Genomic DNA, 22,156 nt, shown 5'->3' on the forward strand with positions numbered 1-22,156 from the left:
ATCTTCAAATTTTTATAGGCGTTAAAATTGAATCCTCAGACTTGTATAAATGTACAAATTATAACAAATTGTATAAGTTCAAAGGTTCAATTTTATCATTTGTAGGTCAAATTTTTATCATTATCATAAGTCTTTTAGGGTCCTATTTGAATACTTGTAGAAGTTTCAAGATTTAATTTTTACAACTTCACAATATATTATGAGTGACAGTTGCAATCTGCCTTAAATTTTATGAAAATGTAGTGAATAGATATTTTAAAAAAGAATTATCAATATGAAATATTCTTATAAATAATTTTAATTAATCGTCAATAAATGTATTTAAATGACTAACAATATTGAGTTCTCATTAGTAACATTTTCTTCATATTTCGCCAGTTATTCTATCATATGGAATGAAAATATAGACAAAAATACAAAAATGGCAATAGTTCACATTTCTAATTTATCTCTTTAAGCTCATGGCCAGCCGGCCACGGTAAATTGACAATAAGTCAGTCTAATTCAACTTACACTTGTTCTGCAAAATGCTGTACTGAACAAACAGTTTCTTGAAAGTTGCTTAACGTGATAGATTATCCGTTTAAGTACATGCATGTCCTGATTTGGATCGAACCATTTCCAATCCAGTAACCGCTGTTATCAGTTCGATGGCGAAACTTACTAGTTACTAGTTACTAGTTACTTACTACCATGACATGTGAATTCTCAACTATTAAACCATCCTATCGCATATATAATATTGAAAAGAACCAGACCGAAAGGAATTGCACAATTGCTGAACCAGTTCCTTCGGCAGTATAAATATATTTTCGAGTAAACTAACAAATCACCAAAAAGGTGCACTTGAAAACACTGATTATATCAGGACTGAACGTGATCCCATCCCTATGAAAGAACAATCGTGATAGGAAGAGAAAACGTCTGCCTGTCGACCAAAAAATTCGAATGAGATGAAAAAAACGCTTCAAACTTTCTTCTTCACTCGTGGATTCTTGGTTTAGAAGGAAATTTTCCAGCGTCAATGGTTGCTCTACTCTTAAAGTCGTTATGTTTTTCTCCCTTGTGATCGTTTGCCAATTTCTGCTTCCGCAATGTATCATCAGCATATCGACGCCAAAGTGCTTCCCTTTCCTTCCTTGGGACTTTACTATATCTGGGATCAGGCTTCAGAATTCGTTTAGCCATTGTCCATGAATTAAGAACCGTCTTTCCATCTTCAGATAACTGAGCAACCACCTCGGCTGTAAAAGCTTCAGATAATAGAGTTCTGAACTCGTTTGCACACCGCTGCAGAAAAATTCAAACAGAAAAGATTGAGTGAGAAATAAGGCGTCGGCAAAAACTGCTAACAGGCAACAGCCATAGACATTCACTCTCCAGTTGTAATGTAGTGAAAAGACACGCGAGTCACCAACCCACTAAGGGAACAGTTCTCAAGTCTCAAAGTCATGTTAAAGTCGTGGAAAACAACTATCCAGTCATACATGTCAAATCTTTTCCCATTCAAATTGTTTAAGCATTTACGAAATTAGCTACAAACATCGAGAATAAATGGTGAGTGTAGTGCTGAGCAAACCAGCAAGGGATCACCTATTTTCTCATACGATCTACAGATAACTGTTTCCCCAATTCTTTCCAAGTACATTTGCTTTTGAGATAGAGACTATACCACCTAGTTTTATACCAGTTCGAATTAGAGGTTCAGAACCCATAACTCCAATATCTAGGAGCTTCTATTACAATGCAAAATCATCAAGATTAGACAAACAGATTCATAAACATGAACGTAAATTCTATTGTGATTCAACGTATAAAAAATTTGGGACAGCAATAAGATAAGCATCTAGTTTTCATAACATTTGAATCCTAGTAGAAAGCATATGGGTAGGAGATACGGGAAAAAGATGAGAGAAACAAATCTTAGATTGCCTCTATTTATGTTAGAAGCCCCGAAAAAGCAACTTGAACAAGATATGTTCTATAGATTGTACAACCGTCTTTGAGTTCTAACAATCAGCCCAAATTCAAATTATATACTTCTTGTAAAAAGAATATTGAACGTGACTCTGTAAATGTTAGTGAAAGGGATGAAAAATCAACCCAAATTCAAATTATATACTTCTTGTAAAATGAATATTGAACGTAACTCTGTAAATGTTAGTGAAAGGGATGAAAAATCAAAGATAAGTGAGTTGTAGAATTACCTCTTGAAGCATCTTTACATGTTCTCTGAATAACTTTTCTGTGTCAGATGAATCTAAATCAGGATTGGATGCACGCCCTTGTGGATCCTTCTCCAATTTAACTTTTGACTCAGTCCAAGAGGCCTAAGCCCCCCCAAAAAAAAAAGAAAAAAAAAAAAGAAAGAAAGAAAAAGAAGAAAAAGCATCAGATAAATGATCAGGTTGCTTTGTTGAGTAGTGCTACATACATAGTTGACACTGCAGAATCAACCAAACCAGAACGTATTTGATTTCTGACATGTTTAATAAAAATAAATAAATGATCCAATAACTTATGGTTAACTTCATAGCAATTTTCAGTTAAAAAGTAAATCACATCGTATGCTTGTAAATTCGCCAGCAAAAGACATCTCAATCACTACATTCTGACTGATCAGACATGCCAGGCTCCATTTTTCTTAATCCATTACCCTCCATTATCTCTTTTCCTGTCTTTATTTTTCCAAAACTAGCATATAATCATGGTCCAAAAGATATACCTGAGGGTCTTTGATCGATTCAACAAGCAGTGCTTGAAAAGATGCAACTGCCTCTTTTTTCCGTACTTTTAGGCGCACCCTTTCCATTTCTTGCTCTTCTCTTTCCTTCCGTTTCCGCCATTCTCTCTCCCTTTCCTTCAGTTTCTCCTGAAATAAACATTTGAAATTTAGTATGAGTATTCAGCATGGAAGTTACGTTTTATAGACCAAAAAGGAAAAATCTGATACTGGTGGTTAATTGTCTGTATCAAGTTCAGAATTATTTTTGGAAAAACATGGGCAAAATGAAGTTACAGTGGATAAGGCAAAACAAACAAGCACAAAACATCTCTTTTTACCTCTTATTTTACACAAGAATAAACAAGTACAATATATAGTTTCTTGTTTAAGAAAAAGAAGCTATACACTGTACACTGTCCCAAAATAACATGTAAAAATTATAGATGTTACAAAATAGTGTTGTTCTGCTCCAGTTACAAAGACCAGAGAAGCTTTTGAGGAATTTTTCCAAATCACCCTTGTTTTTTTTTCTTTTCTTTTCTTTTTTCGCTAGCCAAAAACCTGAAAGCACTTCCCGGAGAGCAAAGATAGTTTCTTTAGGAGCACAACAAATCAAACAAAACTTGCTGCAAAAGTGAGTTCACCTTTTATAGGTCTGGTTATGAGAAGATGATTTATGCTCTTTTAGGAAACAGAAACCACTTTATTGATGTGGTGAAATGTATACACAAGTCCAATTAATAAGTAATTACAAAAGCTAGAGTAATGTGAGTAGACAAGCTGTAGTTAGAAAAAGGAGGAGCATATTTACTCTAATACAAAGATAAAAAGGAAGTAGACACTATAAAATTAGATGCACTTTTTCTTATCTGAAAAGATGAGTTTCTTCCGATTAAGCACAAACTCCAAAAGGAAGACGTTCCACCTCCAATACTTCAGACATATGTTAGAGGGGTAAAAAGGGGAATTCAACACCAACTTTTAGTTACTGGGAGCAGGTTGTTGTATGTTGAAGTGAGGGTGGTCCATGTTATTGCTTTATTATGATTGAATTGTGTGGAGTTGTTCTTTAGGTTAATTTTCGGTATTTCTGTAGAGAGTGGTCTCTTGGGAGAGTTTACCAACCTTCTCAAATTGGCTGGGAGTTTTCTTGTAAACAGGAGTCCTCTCTCGACATTGTGTGTTCGCTTCTGTTCTAATTCAGTTTTTCGATATTAATTGAAAGTAGCAAGGGAAGATACCATACATAAGCCCGAACAAAGTTCAACCATAAACCATCAAGGGTTGACCAAGTGATCAATAAAGTCACGATTTAATAAAGGACTTGGAGGGAATAACTTCAATCCATGTTAGCCACCTACTTGAGATTTAATATCCTATGAGTTTCCTTGCCACTCAAATGTTATAAGGTCCTACAGGTTGTCCCATGAGATTAATCGATGTGTGCATACGTTGACTTGAACACTCATGGATATTAAAATAATAATAATAATGAAGTTTATGAAGTTCAGCCATAAGATCTTTTTCCCCTTTTTAAAGAGGTATCCTGTAAAAACAAGTGAGAAGAGTGGGAAGGTCTCCAACCTAGCCAAGCTCCATCGAAAGAAGATGATCCATGTTTTCTTCTCATTCATATAATATTGTTGGAGTCTAACAAATGTATACCACTCTGGATGATGTCGATAAATGGATACCACTCCCGAAGACAATTCTCAATTTATAGAGAATTGGAAAACAAACTAATCCTAAACCTAATTAATTAAATCCTAATCCTAATTAGCAAAGAAAACTAATCATAATCTTAACTAATCAAGAAAACTAATCACAATACTAATCAATCAAGGATTTGACCAAGATATCCTAATTTACCTTAATCTCACATAATTTCATAAGGGTTTTTTTAGAGTTCTTTGGTCTTTCATTGTGCAATCTTGTCTGTTGTTGGTTTGCTGTTTTTCTCTGTTTTGGTTCAATTTGCCTCTTAGGAAGTATTTGGGGTGTTAAGTTGGTTATTATAGTTAGTGGGTTATAATAGTTTGTGTTTGAGGTGTAGATTATTTTAGTCTAGGTTATAATAGCTTGTGTTTGGGATGCAAACTATTTTAGTCTAGGTTAATGAGGAGAAGAGAGGATATGTAGGAAATTGTAAAAATGGTAAAAAAGATAGATTTGAAATAGTAATATTGCAATTAATTGTGGATTATAATAGTTGGAAACATCAAATATTATAATTGGAAGCTCAAACAATGGGTGGGCTATAATAGCCCACTCCACCCAATTAAAGTTGGGGGCCCAAACAGCTCGTTAGATTCTCATGGGGGTTCTTTCTCTAAGTTTTTATGCTCCTTAGTTGTGTGTGTATTATATATATTTGAAAAGGAAACAAGATTCAATAAATGAAAAGAGGCCAATGATCAAAATACAAGGAAACGAAACAAAACAAGACCTTGCCAAGTAAACTTATGGTAATACATAAATCAATACAAGATAATTAATTAGGAAAATAAATACAATATCGGAAAAGCATAAGACATAGAAAATTCTGCAAATCGATTGGGGAGAGACACCAAGAAGAAGAAACTTTAACTCTGGCAGCTTCAAATCGAACAAGCTAAGGCTGATGCTTGTCTTTAAAAAATAAGGGAACCTTGGAAAAGCTCCCTTCAATAACCACCAATCAAACAGAACAAAATGAGGCAGACAAACAATGATATGGAAGCTTCCACAAGCCTTAATAGAGAAGAATATCCTTTGGATAAGAGCAACCAAAAGCTTGAAGGAAGAAATAACGGATATTAGTCTTGAAGGGTATCGAACTCCAGCTACATAGAATAAGGCGCATAACCACCTTTTTACCCTCTTATGAAATCAATAGCTGTTGAAAAACCATATCTTCATCATCCTTTAGAAACCGACTAAAAAGAGAGAATGCAACCCAAAGCAGCTGCCAATGTCAAGCAGAAACAAAACAAGGGATTCAACTTTTTTGTTTCCTTCTCAAAAGAGAAGAAAACAAATGTTACTTGAGAATGGAAGAAAAGTGGCTAAGATTCATTCAAATGTAGATCAGCGGCTAGGGCAAAAACCATTGCTCAGAAAAGAAATAAATTGTTGGGTTAAGTCGAAGGTCAAGATCAAAGAAGGAAGATGAAAGATCTCTAGGCTAAAACGCTAACCCCTCGGCAAGGACTTGGCAATAAAAAGGTGAAGATGGCAAACATCTTAATGAAGTTGCTTGCTTTGGCCTTTGGGTGCCACTAAGAACCAAAAGGAGCGTCATCTGTCACCTCACCTCGCCTCTCAGCTCTTGCACCTAGTGAACCTTGAAAACACTACCCCAAATAACCAACCTGGATAGACTAACGTACAACTCTAACTATGATAAAAGCAGGTTCCAGTAATAAGGAATCGGAATTTCAAGTTAGTGTACCTGCTCCTCCTTTCTAGCTTTTGATTCACGCTGCTTTTCCTCCTCAACAGCCTTGAGTTCGGATATGTACTCATTGAATAACATCTCACGCTCCTCATGCTTAACAGATCTGTACCTTGGATCGTCCCGCAGACTATCTTTTACCTATAATAACATGACAGAAAGAGGGGGAGGGGAAATTAGTTAAAGGTGTATGTTTCAAAATGTAGCATTGTAGTCCATAGCGTTTTCACATTCATTACTATTTACTGTAGACGAGGATCTAACTTTTCAAAGACTATAACCTCGCTTAATCTGACTGATTGGATCAAAAAAAAAAATTACACAAAATCTTTCATCAAGTTTATGAGTCCTGAAATTGGTCCAGCATAGTTGACAATTAATAAATATGAATTTATCAGGTTTATTCTCTCCACAACCTCTGCTGAGTATTAAAAAACAGTTAACTTGTGTAAAACAAACAGTCAACTTGTGGTCAAAGTGTTCTCACATTCATTACTATTACTGCAGACGAAAATCGAAATTTTAAAAGACTCCAACATCGTTTAATCTGAGTGATTGGATCAGAAAAAGAATTACACAAAATTTTCATCAAGTTTTTGAGTTCTGAAACTGGTCCAGCATACTTGAAAATTGATAAAACCTATGAATTTATCAGGTTTATTTTCTCCACAACCTCTGCTTACTAATCAAAAACAGTGATTTTCTATTGAAACAATCAGAAAACATGACCAACAACATGAAGAAAATAAACCTTACCAGGTTTGTATCGGAAAAGGACAAAATAATAAAACCTACAGAGCCCTTCAGAAAACACTAGTAACTCAGAAAATAGAGTAAACTGATCTTCATTGCCTCAAACCCCATCAAAGAAATCATATGAAATGATAGTGTCAAATCTTTGCAAATTTGCTCAAATTTTACTAATGCGGGATCTTCCAAAGACTGGTGGAAGAGCTGATTTTCATCGCCTCAAATCCCATCAAAGATATCATATGAAATGCTAGTGTCAAATCTTTGCAAATTTGCTCAAATTTTACTAATGTCAAATCTTCCCCAAAGGGGGTGTTTAGGGGAGGAGTTGGTTGGGGGTGGAGTGGAGTTATTTGGTCCACTCCTTGTTTGGTCCAAGGTGTTCTTAAACCCACTATGGGCCCACAACTTGTTAACATCAATTCTATAATTTATTAACTTCTTACATTTTGGGCTCACGAATAAACAACTTCAACATTTCTAATGTCCATTATTAAGGGAAGTGTATTATCTACCTCCTTAACTAACATTATTTAGCCACTTGAGTTCAACAAATTTCCTTTTATAAAGAGATTAAGAAAAACCATGTAGAGACAATCATAAACTCTTCAGAAAATGAACTACCAATTAAGGAGAGCATGGTGCACCCACCCTGAACCAACGGGAATTGACGTTGATATCTCCTCTCTCCTGCAGCATGGACTTGAAACTAGTGGTGGAAGCAGCCCATAAAGCTTGAGCCTTTTCAATGGCAGCCTTCTTCAGATAAAGGACTCTACAAGTTATAGAGAGGTATCATCCAGCTAAAACCCAAGTTATAAATTGAAGTTAAAAGACAGATCAAACATAAATATGAGATTCTGGTTACTAGCCTACTACCTTGTTGACTCAAAGTTGCTTTTTCAGAGGTTATCAATAGTAAGCACTTTCTGTGTAGAAAACAGTTCATATTACATTTGGATAAGTATCCACCTAGAGTAAAACCATATCAAAAGAGGGCAGCCATATCAAAGGAATGACAGCAACCAAACTTAAAATTTCAAAAGGCACGATTACAAGGCATAACGAAAACAAGAAGAGTAACTGGCAATGTGGGGCATTTAAAATAAAGATCCTCATACAATATGTAAAAGGGCCGAAGTTCCAATTTGCAGAAAAATAAGTAATAACAACGATCCAACATTTGTTTGACTGTGTTGTTGGTACTCACAGTCAAACCTGAGTTAATTAAACAAGAGGCATGTTAAATATAGATCTTTTACAAAAGATTTAACTGCAATGAAGTTACTTTCAAGACAACCCAAACCTATTTAACATCTGAAGGCCTGACCCCACAGTTTTAAATAAAAATGATAAACTACTGTTCTTGTTCTTTAGAAATGATAGCTTTTCCAACAGTATGATCCGCATACATGCATGGCATACAGCCACACATAATAGTCCAAATAGTTTTTTTTTTTTTACCTTGGCATAGAAATGGATTGACATGTGCGGTCATATCTGTGATACATGTCTCCATAATTAGGAGGCCAAAGTTCTTGTTAATTAAGGAGAAAGAATACATTAAACCACACACGAAAAGTTCAAGGATAGATATGAAGATATTGTGAGGCCCCCAATTATACATACATATAAACGGAGGGGTAGAAAGGGAATTTCGGAAGAGAATAATTGTTAGTGGGGGAGTGGAGTTTATTAGGCTGGTGGGGACAGTTGGGGAATGAAGGGTTTATGAGGGGCTTTTCATTGATGGGAGGGGATATCTGAGTTGTCATCAAGCTTAGTTTGTGGTTGAGGATTTCCAGCCCTCGAGAAAGTGCTGGTAGCTAGGTTTCTCTGTTTCCTTGTTGTTTATTTATTGTAATTTTCCCTTGGAAGTTCATAAATTATATTCCGGAGCATTGCTCTGTTTCTGGGGATTGAGCTAGTTAAGATGGTCTATTTGCAGGTGAGGCGGATTCCTAATATATATCTAGTCTTCCACCACCTCTAAATATATCAGATCAAATATCTTTTGAATAAGAAACAGAAACGTATAATCAAAAGGAGACAAGAGGACAGACTAAGGGCAGGGGTACAGATTAGCCCTTCCATCAAGAACTAATACAAAACAGTCTGCCAATTGATAAAAATCATCAAAGCCATTCGGAATGCTTAGATTGCCCTAATGTTCTTTTCCTTGTAATGTTCAGCTCGACATTGTACTACAACAGTAATAAGGAAATATCCTTACAAGCAGTATTAGAGCCATTCGGAACCCTGGTAATTATTTTGCTTGATATTGTAATAAAATAGTAGTAAGGCAATATCCTTACAAGCGGTATCATAGCCATTCGAAACCCTAGGAGGTAGAAACAGATAGAGGAGCATCTGGGAGCAACGAAATCGAATATCGATGGGATAAGGAAGGAACTCCAGTGACTGCCGATTCTGGAGAAGTCCATAGAGAAGATGTCGGAGGAAATGTGAGTGATGAACACGATGATTAAGGAGATGTATGAAGGAAGGCATAAACATACGGTGACGAGTCATCACTGAGATCTCCACTAGCAGACAAAAGAAACAAGAGGAGGAAGAGCTACTTCTGATCAATGAAATGGAAGAAAAGGAATCTTCCCAACGGAGAGAGGATGGAGAACAGAACGAAAGGATTTAGTTCAAGAAGCTAGAGATTTTAGTGTTTAACGGAACTGATCTTGACTGGTTTTTTAGGGCGAAACATCACTTCTAGTTGTATACATTAATTGAAACAGAGAAGTTGAAGATCACATTGGTCAGTTTTGAAGGACGAGCCAATCAACTGGTTCAGATGGGCACATAATTGACAGAAATTTAAGGTGTGGGAAGATTTGAGGAGTATGTTCCTCTGTTTTCATTCAAAACACAAGGGAACTCTGTGCGTGTGTTTCTTGACCATCAAGCAAGAAAAAACCATAGCTGAATACCATTTACGGGAGGAAGTTTTTTGTGTGAGACCTAAGGGCTTGATGACGTGATGGACGTGACCCAGTGAGTAGAACAAAGAATGGAGGCTGTGAAAGAGGCCTAACAGGCGTTACAGAAGCATAATCATTTCAAAACAATAGGCAAAAATTCTAAGGGGGGAAACGACACATACTGTAACCTTGGCAGAAAAGATACCATCACACCTGTCAAATCACAAAGATCATCCTTACAAATGGACCTTGACAGAAAAGATACCATCACACCTATCAGATCACAAAGATCATCCTTACAAACGGCTATCAAGTTCAGAGTTCAAAGCAAGGAGAGAAGGATTTATGTTATTGAGGCGAGGATAAGTATATGATAGGGCATCATTGTAAGAATCGAGAACTCTGATTGCTGATTACGACGAACGACATGGAGCAACTGGAGATGGAAGACGTGGATATGTTCGACCAGAGAATCATCATTGTCGACAGAGGAAACTTTCATGGATGCCGAGGGTGAAGAGCATGGTCAGGAGAGCTTTTTCCGCCAAATAAAAAATCTCAGATCACATAACTTGGTGAATTGCAACTTGAGGGGTTGTTTATTTTAAAGTCTGCACAGGAATATGATGTTTGGCAATGAGATGCATAGGATTGAGATGTCTGTATGTGATTTGGCATGCACTTTCTCCATAGAAATTTAAACGGTAAACTTTGGCATCAAAATATCACCTGACAAAGCCATATTTTACCAGACAGAACAATTACCAACCATCTTAATCAACTTGAGAGTGAATTATGACATTAAAAAATCAAGAAGAAGGCACCAAAAAGAGTTACAAATGTACCGGACAAGAAAAATGTTCTAGCTACTCATTAAATGGCACCTTTCATTCAATAAATTCTCCCGATCCTTACGATCCAAAGCTTCAAACCGCGGGTCATTCCCCCATTTCTTTTTGAATGTTTGATAACTAGTTGTGTGATCGATATCCTAAAAATAAATAATAAATACAAAATGGTTAGAACTTAGAATTAAGGAACTTAACTCTATTTAGAGGCATTTTAAATCTGATAAGAGAAACAAACTGAAATTATGTTAACCACAAAAAAAAAAAAAAAGAAAAATCAAAGATTGCTCAGGTTTTCAACTCATCCATCTTAATTCAGAGTCAATTCAAAAGGCTTGATTACAAAAATAGCAACATAAGACAAGATAATCAATGTGGAAAGTGATACAACCTCAGATGCCCTATCCAGTAACTGTTTAAATCCCTCCATTGCAGCCTTCTGAGCAGCTCTTTTTTCCTTACGTTCCTCCTCAGCACGGGTCTTAACATAGTGTTCAAACAAGGACCTCCTAGCTGAATAACTAGGAATAGCCTGTCATTGAATAAAAACTTCTCAAAACAAATAACAGTTTTTTTTAATAAGAACAACTTTGAAGAATACATAGGCATACAAAACACCAGCCCACAAAACAAGAGCCCAACTATACAAAATAGAACCTAGTTCTCTATAAAATGAGTCAATGCTGTGAAGGAATTGATTTTGAAGATAAATATTGTTCGTGGTCAGACCATTTTGAAGCAGCTTATCTCAAAACATCTCATTGATGTTCTCTATCTCATCGTTATGACGGTTTATTTCAACATGATACTATTGGAATTGGAAGCTTTCACATTTCCTTTGTAACCATTTTCTGTTTGTCTTTTGCTTTGAAATCAGTTTTATTTTGTATTTTTGAGCATCATACAATGAGAAACCTGAAAATAAAATCATGTTCTGGTCCTAAGAAAAATCACAAAACAATTTAACCACCGAGATCACCCCCCAAAAGGAAACAGATCACAAAATGTTGCATAGATAGAAGTAAATACATTTTAGAAACAAAAAAGTTTTTTGACCATCTTAAAGAGACGAGGTATGCAGAAGAACAAACTTGTTAGAAGCCATAACAGGCGAAAGTCATGCGTCAACTAAGAATTCAAATGTATAGAAGTAGTCTAACATAGACAAACAAAATCAAACAAACCTGTATCAAGGGGTACCATTGGTAGCAGCCCCTTATTCCCGAACAAAGTAATTCAAATCTTTATACTCAACAAACCTTAAAACGGGGATCAAAAACTATCTTCGGCAATTCCTTGTCCCATTTAGAGAATGGTGCCACTCCTCGCTCCTTAAGCATTTCCTACAATTACAACATAATGAGCAACTTCCACGGTTAAGATTGCAGAGGACAGAAATTTCTCAAACTGAAGATAGCATGAGCAACATACGATGGCAACTTCAAGAATGATAGTAAACAGGAAGAACATACAAATCGAGACCATGGCCAATGATTAGAGAATATGATGTGGATACACCGACCAGTCGACTGCCCAGGCTGGCTTACCACTAAATGGTGGCCATGTGAAAGGGTGTTCGACTTCCCCCCTTATTTTCAGCTCAATAAATGGGCTGCAAGCTTGGCTGACTGATCGGCAGCTACGTATTATTCATAATGGGTATGCAATTAATGCATCTACATCACAGAGACTAGCCCACCCAATATCACGATGCATAGGAAAGACCCAAATATAGAATGAACTTCAAATCAGAATACTAGCAAGAGAAGACTACAACAAGAAAAGGACAAAAACTCACTCCAGTAATATCAGGCCATCAAAAAGATTATGATAATGATTCTCAATAAAAGGGAAGTTAGATGATACCTTAAACTGGATGATTAACTGCTCATTAGTTGGCCCATTGTCTACATCCTCGGAGTCCGAGGAGGAGTCAGATACATTTCCATCACCATCAGCATCTTTCGGCTTATCCTTGTTGTTCTCAGTCTGCAGTGCCTTAACTGTAGCATCAGCATCTCTCAGCAGATTCACATCTGGTTGAGCTACTGTTGGAGCTGAAATAGGCGAGGAAGCTACAGGAGTTCCAGAGTCTTGCAATTTTTTCTTGATCAAATCCAGAGCAGAAGATGACCCTGATATTCCAACCATTCTAAGGGGTGTGGCTTCACGACCGCCTGTATTAATGGCAGGAGTATTGATACTGATAGAGGAAGTTCCTAGATCGGTCAATGCATTATTATTTGGCAAAGGAGCTGAATGTTCTTTTGTTTTTTCGTCATTCTGTTGCCTCAATTCAGATACTTCATTTGGGATTTGCCAACTGCTAATCTGATTCAGAGAGAGAGTCAAGTTGGCACAACTGAAAGATGAAAATTAAGTTTGCGGCTAAAATTTACTATCGATCTATGGTATAAGAGCCTTACATTTCAAAACATTTCAAGTGAAGGACAAAGAATCGTTAATGTGATTCTGAGGTTCATTTTTGGATCCAATGAGTTTACATGAACAAATTAACAATCAGGCAACAGATCTATTCCGCTTCTTTTTATGAAAACAAACAACTAATGAATGAAAGAATACACAAGCATATAAAAATACAGCATAGAAAAAGAAGCCCTACTACAAGAAGGGACTCCAACTAAATAAAATAGAATCTATAGGATAGTCTTTTTTTTTCCTTTTTGGAAAAGGAAAAATAACTTTTCATCGGAAAAATGAAAAGAGACTAAAGTTCAAAAATACAATAACCATCAAGAGATGAGAGAAATGGAGAAAAATAAATGTAGACAAAACTAATGAGATACAATGAAAAGAAAACTCCAGAAAAACAAACACTTAAAATCTAACAAACCAAACCCAGAGCCATAGAACACAAAAACTTTAAAGCTAATGCCAATTGAAGATCTGGGAGCAGTCGAGGAAAAAATTCTTTGAAGACCAAAGTGAGAGCTTCAAACCAATACTGAATGGTAGCAAGATAACTTGAATGAATGAAAAGACCGAGCCTTCAAAAATCAAAGAAAACCAACAAACCAGACCACCTTCTACACTGTCACACCCAAAGCTTGCAAACTGCTAGAGAAAATAACACCATTTCTTTAAAGCAAAACGGGAAGGCTTAATTTTGAGAACAGAAGAGTTTCACAATATTAGTTCCAGCCACTGGACCAAACCACCTAACTAGACATTGACTGATGGAGGACGAGGTGGAATTTATTCAACAGCAAACCACATTTTTTAATCAAAGAAGAGAATTTGGCAGGGAATATGGGTGACCTTACTCTCTCCCCCCTGTCAGACCTCCTCCGACAACCATGACCCCTTCCACTCCCCTCCGACCTATACCCTGCCTACCCAATCATAATGCCTCTGAACTAAGCCGCCGACAAAGCCTGACTCAGTGACCATTGATCGGAAGGTCTTCTCCATCGACACCAATGAACGTTACAGGGCCTCACTTATTTGACTGACTCAAACTACTAAGGATCGAGCCTCTTTGTTGAATGCCCCACTAAACCAGAAATTTTTTAGGGAGTTTCGCTTCGATGACCAAACCGTCTGGGTTGAAAAGTCATCCAACAGAAGGGGTATATTGGCAGAAGTTGCCAAGCTCAATAACGATGGTGGCCTTAATAAGATTCTTATTCCTATTGGTGAAGGAAGAAAGGGATGGAAAGCCCCTTTTATACCTTGATACACTCCTTCACAGATAAACAGAAGTGTGACCCTCAACCACCCGCCATTAATGCGCCAACTAAAAACTATAGGGAGACTTTCCCCCATCCTATAGAGAGGTACTAAAGGCAAAAGCTCCATTATTGCACCACAGAGGGACTAAGCTAACAGACAAACAAGCAACGGAGTATGCACATGCCATAATCCATTTCAACACAGCCTCATTGTAAAGAGATAGTGTTTCCACGATGATTGGTACAGTATTATAAGCGCCCTCCAAGTCCACGTCTATGATCGTTGTGCCATCAATCCCATCGAAGCTGATCATGCCCTTCTTAGATGCGAAGATGAAGAGTAAGCCAAAATCCTCGAGTCAACAAAAGATTGGTACAAGGTGGGTCCATTCTCTCTAAAGTTCACCACATGGAATAATAGCACTGCCAAAGCGAGTCCGGTCGTTCCCTGCTATGGCGGCTGGATCAGATTCAAAAACCTTAAATTAGTCCTATAGGACGACCTTACCTTCAAGTTTATTGGGGACGCCTGTGGAGGTTTTGTCGAAGTAGCCAAGAAAACATTATCTCGTCTAGATATCTTAGAGGCAATGATTAGAGTAAAACAAAACTCCACAAGATTCATTCCGACTGAAGTTGGGATCCCTTCTCCATCCACGTTTCTAATTGTGGTGCAAATCAACCCCTTTTTTAACAGCAACCATTTTTGGGTTTCGTTGTCGGAATCCATCGTATCCGACCACCGGATGGTAGCTCTCCTCGAAAAGCAAAGAGCCCAAGGCGCCGGTTGATTTGCAAAAGGGTCTCCTTGGACCGTACCTTGAGTCCACCTTTGAACATGCTCCACAGGTACTATCCTCTAACCTTCACCTCCCTTACCAAAGCCTTTACCTACCAGACCTACTTCCCAACATACCCAAAAGCCCGATCTTCCACCATTGGGCCCATTTATCATTTCTAAAAAGCCCACCCCTCAGCCCTTTGTCTCAACAGGAGCTCTACCCGTTACCCTTCCCCCCATCTCTCAACAAAAGCCCACTACACCCCGACCCAACCAAAGTCTCGATAAGCCTAGCAACCCATCTTTAGCCCTTGTTACTTTGCAAACCGACTCTTTACCTGACCTAACCCATCCAAACCCTATCACCAACAACGGACCAATCAATTTTTGTCTCTAGACCTATCGGACTCCAACACCACCATACCACCTACCCTACCTCTACCTTCCGACCTTAATAGATCCCCTCGCAAACTCTCTATCACTATCCAAAAAAAAAAAAACTAACTGGCACAAAATTCATCTCTTCGGCCTCTTGCCCTAATTTCTCTGACCACAAAGACCTAGCCTATAGCCCTCTTCCCCTCTCCACCGCTCCTCCCTCACCTTTCTCACATCCCACCTCTCTTACCCTTGTTTTTCCTTACAAAACACTATGATTGGAGCTTCTCTATTGCCCGAGAGTGATCTTGAACAGGAAGGTGAACCCGTCACAAGCTCTTTATGACCCAACATCCCACCTTCAAGTTGTGGTTCCCTAACTACTGGAACATAATTTGTGTATTACAGCTATACCTTCATCCTCTAAGAAGGCCAAAGGATCCCAAAAACAAACCAGAGGAATTAATGAACTAAAGAGGCTTTCTACATCTAAAAATTATGATAAGGACTACGCCAAGGCTTTTCTTGGTTGGTCGATCTCTTCTACATGATTATTTTGTCCTGGAACATCCAAGGTATCAAGGCTTGGGAGAAACGAGCGGTTGTGCAAAATCTCATCTTAAAACACAATCCTACAATGGTTCGTTTTATCATAAAGTCTCTTTGGAGCTCTAGGCATATCAGTTGATCTGTGTCGAAGGCTTTGGGAACCTCTGGTGGTATCATCATCATGTGGAACGACCTATCCATTGTTTCTAAAGAGGTATATAAAGGCCTTTTATCCCTTACCTTACAGTTTTTCTTGGCTGACAACTCTCTTTTGGCTTTCTGGTATTTATGGTCCTTCTCAAGCCGATAATAAACCTCTTTTTTGGTAGGAGCTTTACGACCTACAAAGCCTATGCACATAAAACTAGATCTTGGGAGAAGACTTAATTGTGTCCAGATGGTCCTATGAGAAAACGAATGGCAAACCCCAAAGAAGGACTAGTATGAAAACATTTAATTCTTTTATTGACGAGGCAGACCTATTGGATATCCCACTTCAAAATGGCTCTTACACTTGGTGTGGATATAGGCATTATCGGTCTTCACCCTCATTGACCGCTTTTTGATAACTGAAAGCATTCAACAGAAATTTCCCTATACTACATCCAAGAGATTGGAGAGACCCACTTCCAACCACTACCCTATCTTGCTTTCCATTGGTGTTGACAAATGGGGTCCCGCCCCTTTTCATTTTCAAAATATGTGGCTTTTGCACAAAGACTTCGATGGCCTCATCGAATATTGGTGGAAGAACACTCTTTTGCTTGGACGGTCGGGTCACGGTCTTATAGTCAAACTGAAGGGTCTTAAAGAAATTCTCAAAGTGTGGAACAAAGATACTTTTGGATGTGTTCATACGAAAAAAAGCCAACTCATAGCGGAAATCACATTACTGGACAGCATTGACGAGTCAAATGATTGTCTCCCCATCCATAGGGGGCAGAAAAGACTTCTCTCGGTGGTGGCCAAGAAGGAAACTCTTTGGAGGTAGAAGTGCAAATTCATTTGGCTTAACAAAGGTGATCTAAACACTCGTTTCTTCCACTATGTTGTGGCCACAAAGAGAAGGCAAAACACCATTCTTGAAATTGTCTCTACAAATGGTACGAGCCTTCTGGTTGAATCTGATATTGTTGAGGAATTTTTGGGTTTCTTCTCCAGATTGTATTTGAAGAAGAACAACCTCTCTGATTTATCTTTACTTAATTAGCCCTTCCTCATTATGCAACCGTCATTGCACTTGGAATCCCCCTTCAATGAACAGGAAATCTGAGAGGCTATATGTGCTCTTGGTACAAACAAGTCCCCAGGCCCCGATGGATATACTACTGAATTCTGTAAAAAATCTTGGCACATTCTTAAGCCCGACATATTGAGGGTGTTTAAGGATTTTTTTAATAAAGGTATTGTCGACGCTAATCTCAATCTCAATAAGGCCTATGTATGTCTTATTCCCAAGCGTGCTGATGCAAAAAGAGTTCGTGATTTTAGGCCTATCAGTCTGACTACTAGAATTTGTAACATTTTGACCAAAGGCCTCTCTGATAGACTAAAGAAGGTCTTCTTACCCTTACATTAGAACATCAGTTGGCTTTTGTTGAGGGGCGTCAGATCTTGGATGCTTCGCTTATTGCTAATGAACTTATTGATGAGTGGGCTAGAAAGGGGAAGAAGGGCATTGTGATTAAACTTGATATTGAAAAGGCTTTTGATACTGTCAATTGGGCCTTCCTTGACACCATCTTTCAAGCTAGAGGTTTTGGCTGCCTTTGGAGAAAATGGATTTTGGGTTGTATTTCATCAACAAATTACTCGATCATTATCAATGGTCGTCCTAGAGGAAAAATTCATGCTTCTAGGGGTATTAGGCAAGGGGATTCACTCTCACATCTCCTTTTTAATATCATTCTTGATACCCTTAGTCGGTTGCTAACTCAAGCGGAATTGGATGGAAAGATTCAGTACCAAGAAAAGAAAGGCTTTCCATTTCTCTCTTTCTATTTCTCATCTCCAATTTGCAGATGACACTATATTATTCTCTATCTACAATCCGGAGCATATCAAGAATTTATTTGAAGTTATTGATGCATTCCAGCCCTGTTCTAGCCTTTCCATCAATCACCAAAAGTCTGAAATTCTGGCATCGATCTCACTCCCACACAGCTTTAGGACATTGCGGGGTTATATGGTTGCAAGGTTGGAATGTGGCCAAATTCCTACCTCGGGCATCCTCTTCATGGCAAGCCCAAAATTCTCGCTTTTTGGGCCCTGGTGATTGAGAAAATTGAACGAAGAATTAAAGCTTGGTCGTCATCTTACATATTTAAAGGAGGAAACTCTTATTCAAGCCTTGTTAAGCAAACTTCCTAACTATTATCTTTCCCTTTTCAATCTTCCTAGGAAAGTGGCTAATATGATTGAAAAGATCTTTCGTGACTTCTTGTGGAAAGGGAAGGAAGGTGGCTCTGACTTACATCATGTTTTTTGGGACAAAGTTACCTCCCCACAATCCGCCGATGTTTGAGGATCACCAATCTCAAGTTGAGAAACAATGGTCTCTTTGCAAAATGGATTTGGCATTTTAGAATGGAAAGATATGCTTTATGGCGGAAGGTGATCATTGCCAAATTCGGAACATCCTTGTGCGGTAACAAAACTGGTAATCGATCTATGTCCACTACCAAAGGTCCTTGGAAAGCTTTGTCCTATCTCCAACCTTTTGTGGATCAGCACGTTGCTGCCATTTTAGACGGTGGGAGTTCCATATCTTTCTGGTATGACGCTTGGGTGAACAATATTCCATTGCATAGATCTTTTCCCAACCTATTTGCACTGTCACTTGCAAAGGAAGCCATGGTCCCTGATTCATGGAGCAGGGAGGATGGTGCGTGGAATCTCCATCTTCGTAGACATCTAAATGATTTGGAAACCGATGAATGGACAATGCTCTCGCAAACATTCACTACCCATCAACCTCTCCAATCTGACGACAAATGGTTTTGGATGCTGGAACCATCTGGGTTCTTTTCTACAAAATCACGAATTGATTCTAGGTACGCAAACAGTGGTTTATCTTCGATAAGCCCCATCGATGGTATTTGGTCTGACCACTACCCCAAAAAGATTAAATTCTTTCTTTGGGAGTTATCACATAGGGTTGTCCTCACATGACAAGCTTCAACGCGCAATCTCTCTCTGGCGATGTCTCCCAATTGATGCACTCTTTGCAAAAAGGACACAGAATCTCAAAGTCATCTATTCATGTTCTGCCTTTTTTCAAGGACCTTTTAGAATCACATTCTTCATGCTTTTAATTGATATGTGGTCTTTCCTTCGGATATCAACCAATTCCTCTCCCTCGTTCTCGAAGATCATCCTTTCAAGGGTAGAAAGGGTCTCCTATGGAAACATATTGTTAGAGCCTTTTTATGGTCGGTCTAGCTTGGACGAAACAAGTCTCTTCAACAACAAAGCTCAACACTATGAACTCTTTTTTGATAATGTGCTTAGCATTGCTATCTCTTGGTGTAAATTATCTAATCATTTCAAATGTTATAGTTTCATTCTCCTTTAACCAATTGGAGATGTCTTTTGTAACTCCTTTGGCTGCGGGGCTTCTTTCCCCCTCTCTTTTGTAATTTCATACATCAATGAAATTGTCTCTTATAAAATAATAATAATAAGGAATCAAAACCGTAAGTAAACCTCTAAATTATCATCAACACTATCTACTTGTGTCTAAGAACCTATAGGATAATTAAAAAAAGATCTTTGAAATCGAAACCCATGAAATCTAACCAGGGACCACACCTCACTAGGATCCAAACTCACGATTTCGAAGAGCTTGTGAAAACTAACAGCAGGGGATCATTTTCTCACGATACACAAATTGTTAACAGCGGGGACATGTATCCATAAATTTATTTCAAACAAGAAAACTTCCAAACATGAACTTTGAGCATACCTTTGTCTTGTTGTTGTAGTAGTACTTTTTACCATCACCCATAGTAACCAAAACCCAGTCCGTACCAGACAAGTTTGACCTACAGACAATGGAATATAAGCACATTCACTAGATAGTGACTAATAAAATAAGTAAAAATGTTTCAGTTTTATATGGAACAATCGCATTCCATCATGGTTAATAAGGCCACTTACATTGAAACTGATGTTGGCTGCGCCATGACATTTTCAGGCTGCAACAAATTTAATTACATCAAATTGCTATATGTTTATATACACACACATATTAATAAATGATAATAAAGTTCAATAATGAACCACAATGACAACAATTGTTCATTTCAGCCGGTTACTCAGCCCATATTCCACAAAAGCTTCATGCTGAAGAAGAATTGGTCAAAAAGCTGCTGAAACCAGAACAACACACACACGCACTAATGGTGTGATGCAAAAGTGGAGAGGGAGGGTGGAAGAAAGGGAGAGAGATTTACAGGTAAACAACAAGTAGATAAAACGAAACTTATTTGCATTCGAAACAATAGAAAACTTCTGGAAAAATACCTCCCCTTTGAAACCGGAAGGCTTTTCATAGGTAGATTCTCCCGTCAATGCATTATAGTAATAGATTATTCCTGCCTCGGTCTTGTGAGCAGTCCAATCCTCCGAGTGTTTAGTTAAAGGGATGTTCTCAGATTGCCCTACACCTTGAGCGTGTTTCTGGCTATCTGTTAAATGATTATACAATGAATGAAGAACGGTAGCTTAGGCACATAAAATCACAGAAGTATAAATAGCTTTACCATGATATAAAGATAATAATTTAACAGCATACGGCATACCAAGTTGAGGATGATTTGAGTCTGTCTGAATCAACGAATTGCCACTAAGCTGATTTCCATGACCAGATGACACAGCAATGGCAGATGCAACTTGAACAGGAGTAACACCGGGAGGTTGAGGATCAGGCAATGGGACAGAGGGAAGGGGCATTCCACGAGCAGGAAAAGGAAGAGGGCCGTGGTAAGAAGCAGAGTATGGCAGAAAGGGAGGCCTGGGCATGGCTCCCAACTGAGGAGGCTGAAACCAGATCGCATGAGGTGGAGAAACAACAGGAGTTAGAGAAGGATACGAACCACAAATTTGTGGACGTAAAGAAGGATTAATTGAGTTAGGAGTTGCATGCATATGGGGTCCCGGGATAGTGGAAGCAGAATCGTTTGGTGGAAACAGAGCTGCCGGAGTTGTCGACACTACTGGCAGCGACGGTGACATTCCCGGTGGCCCAGGTACCATGGGAGTTCCAGGCAGTAGTTGGTGACTATGGAAAGATGGGGCAGGGATCAAATTGGGAATTGAAGAACCATTAGCAACAGAATTTGAAGTAGGCGGAGCAGGAAGTGACACAGATTGAGAAACAGTTGATGCTGAAGACATGGTGAAATGAAACGTAGGTAACCAGTAACAGGTGTGGTAACCTGCAGCCACGAAGAAAACCCAGAAGCATGTGATTGCAGTCAGTCCACGATCTACCTCCGGTCTTCGCACGTTTCTGTAACGTCTGTTCGCCGGTAATCGCTCCCCTGTTCGCCGGCGTCGCCCGCTTCTTCGCGTTTATGCAACGCCTGTTCGTGGTGGTCGTCTTGTGAGGATTCCTTCGTTTTTCTCTTTTTCTTTTTTCTTTTTTTGTTTTTTGGCAATTTCAAGTCTGCATTTCACGATGACCTAAAATTAGATCTAGGTCTGGTTCGGTTCGAGTATAACAAACTGGTTCGGTTCACTTTTGGTTCGGTTCATATTTAGTTCAGTTCATAGTTTGATTTTGCATAATTCAGTGTTTGTTATTTGGTCTGTGTGGTTTGTTTTAAAAGCTGAGTTTAATTGAATGATATTGTCATGTAGTTCAATTAGAATTTTAATCTCCTACATCTCGATTGTTGTACTAAAAGAAAAGTTCCTGTTTGACATTATTTTATTGTTTTTCTCTGAAATTAATCTCACCTAGGGATGTTCCAAAAAAAAATTAAAAAAGCATGGCAGTTGAAGCATGGCAATAGATGTATCTAATATCCTCTCTTGAGCAAGAAATAACGGTTTAGGTTTA

At 38.2% G+C, this 22,156-nt stretch overlaps 1 protein-coding gene across 1 annotated transcript; it reads right to left on the reverse strand.

The window, feature by feature from the left end:
• Nucleotides 1-547: 547 nt before the first annotated feature.
• LOC120087287 (pre-mRNA-processing protein 40C) lies at nucleotides 548-21,760 on the reverse strand. Its single transcript, XM_039044234.1, has 13 exons — nucleotides 20,895-21,760; nucleotides 20,617-20,780; nucleotides 20,251-20,288; nucleotides 20,057-20,135; nucleotides 12,559-13,023; nucleotides 11,952-12,035; nucleotides 11,084-11,224; nucleotides 10,729-10,835; nucleotides 7,560-7,683; nucleotides 6,156-6,299; nucleotides 2,726-2,872; nucleotides 2,208-2,330; nucleotides 548-1,290 (listed from the first exon to the last, which is right to left on the reverse strand). Exons 1-13 carry the CDS (start codon nucleotides 21,487-21,489, stop codon nucleotides 982-984), a joined length of 2,520 nt encoding a protein of 839 aa, XP_038900162.1. The 5' UTR covers nucleotides 21,490-21,760; the 3' UTR covers nucleotides 548-981.
• Nucleotides 21,761-22,156: the final 396 nt, after the last annotated feature.

This window comes from Benincasa hispida, chromosome 9 (assembly GCF_009727055.1).
Source record: "Benincasa hispida cultivar B227 chromosome 9, ASM972705v1, whole genome shotgun sequence".
Classification (NCBI taxonomy): domain Eukaryota; kingdom Viridiplantae; phylum Streptophyta; class Magnoliopsida; order Cucurbitales; family Cucurbitaceae; genus Benincasa; species Benincasa hispida.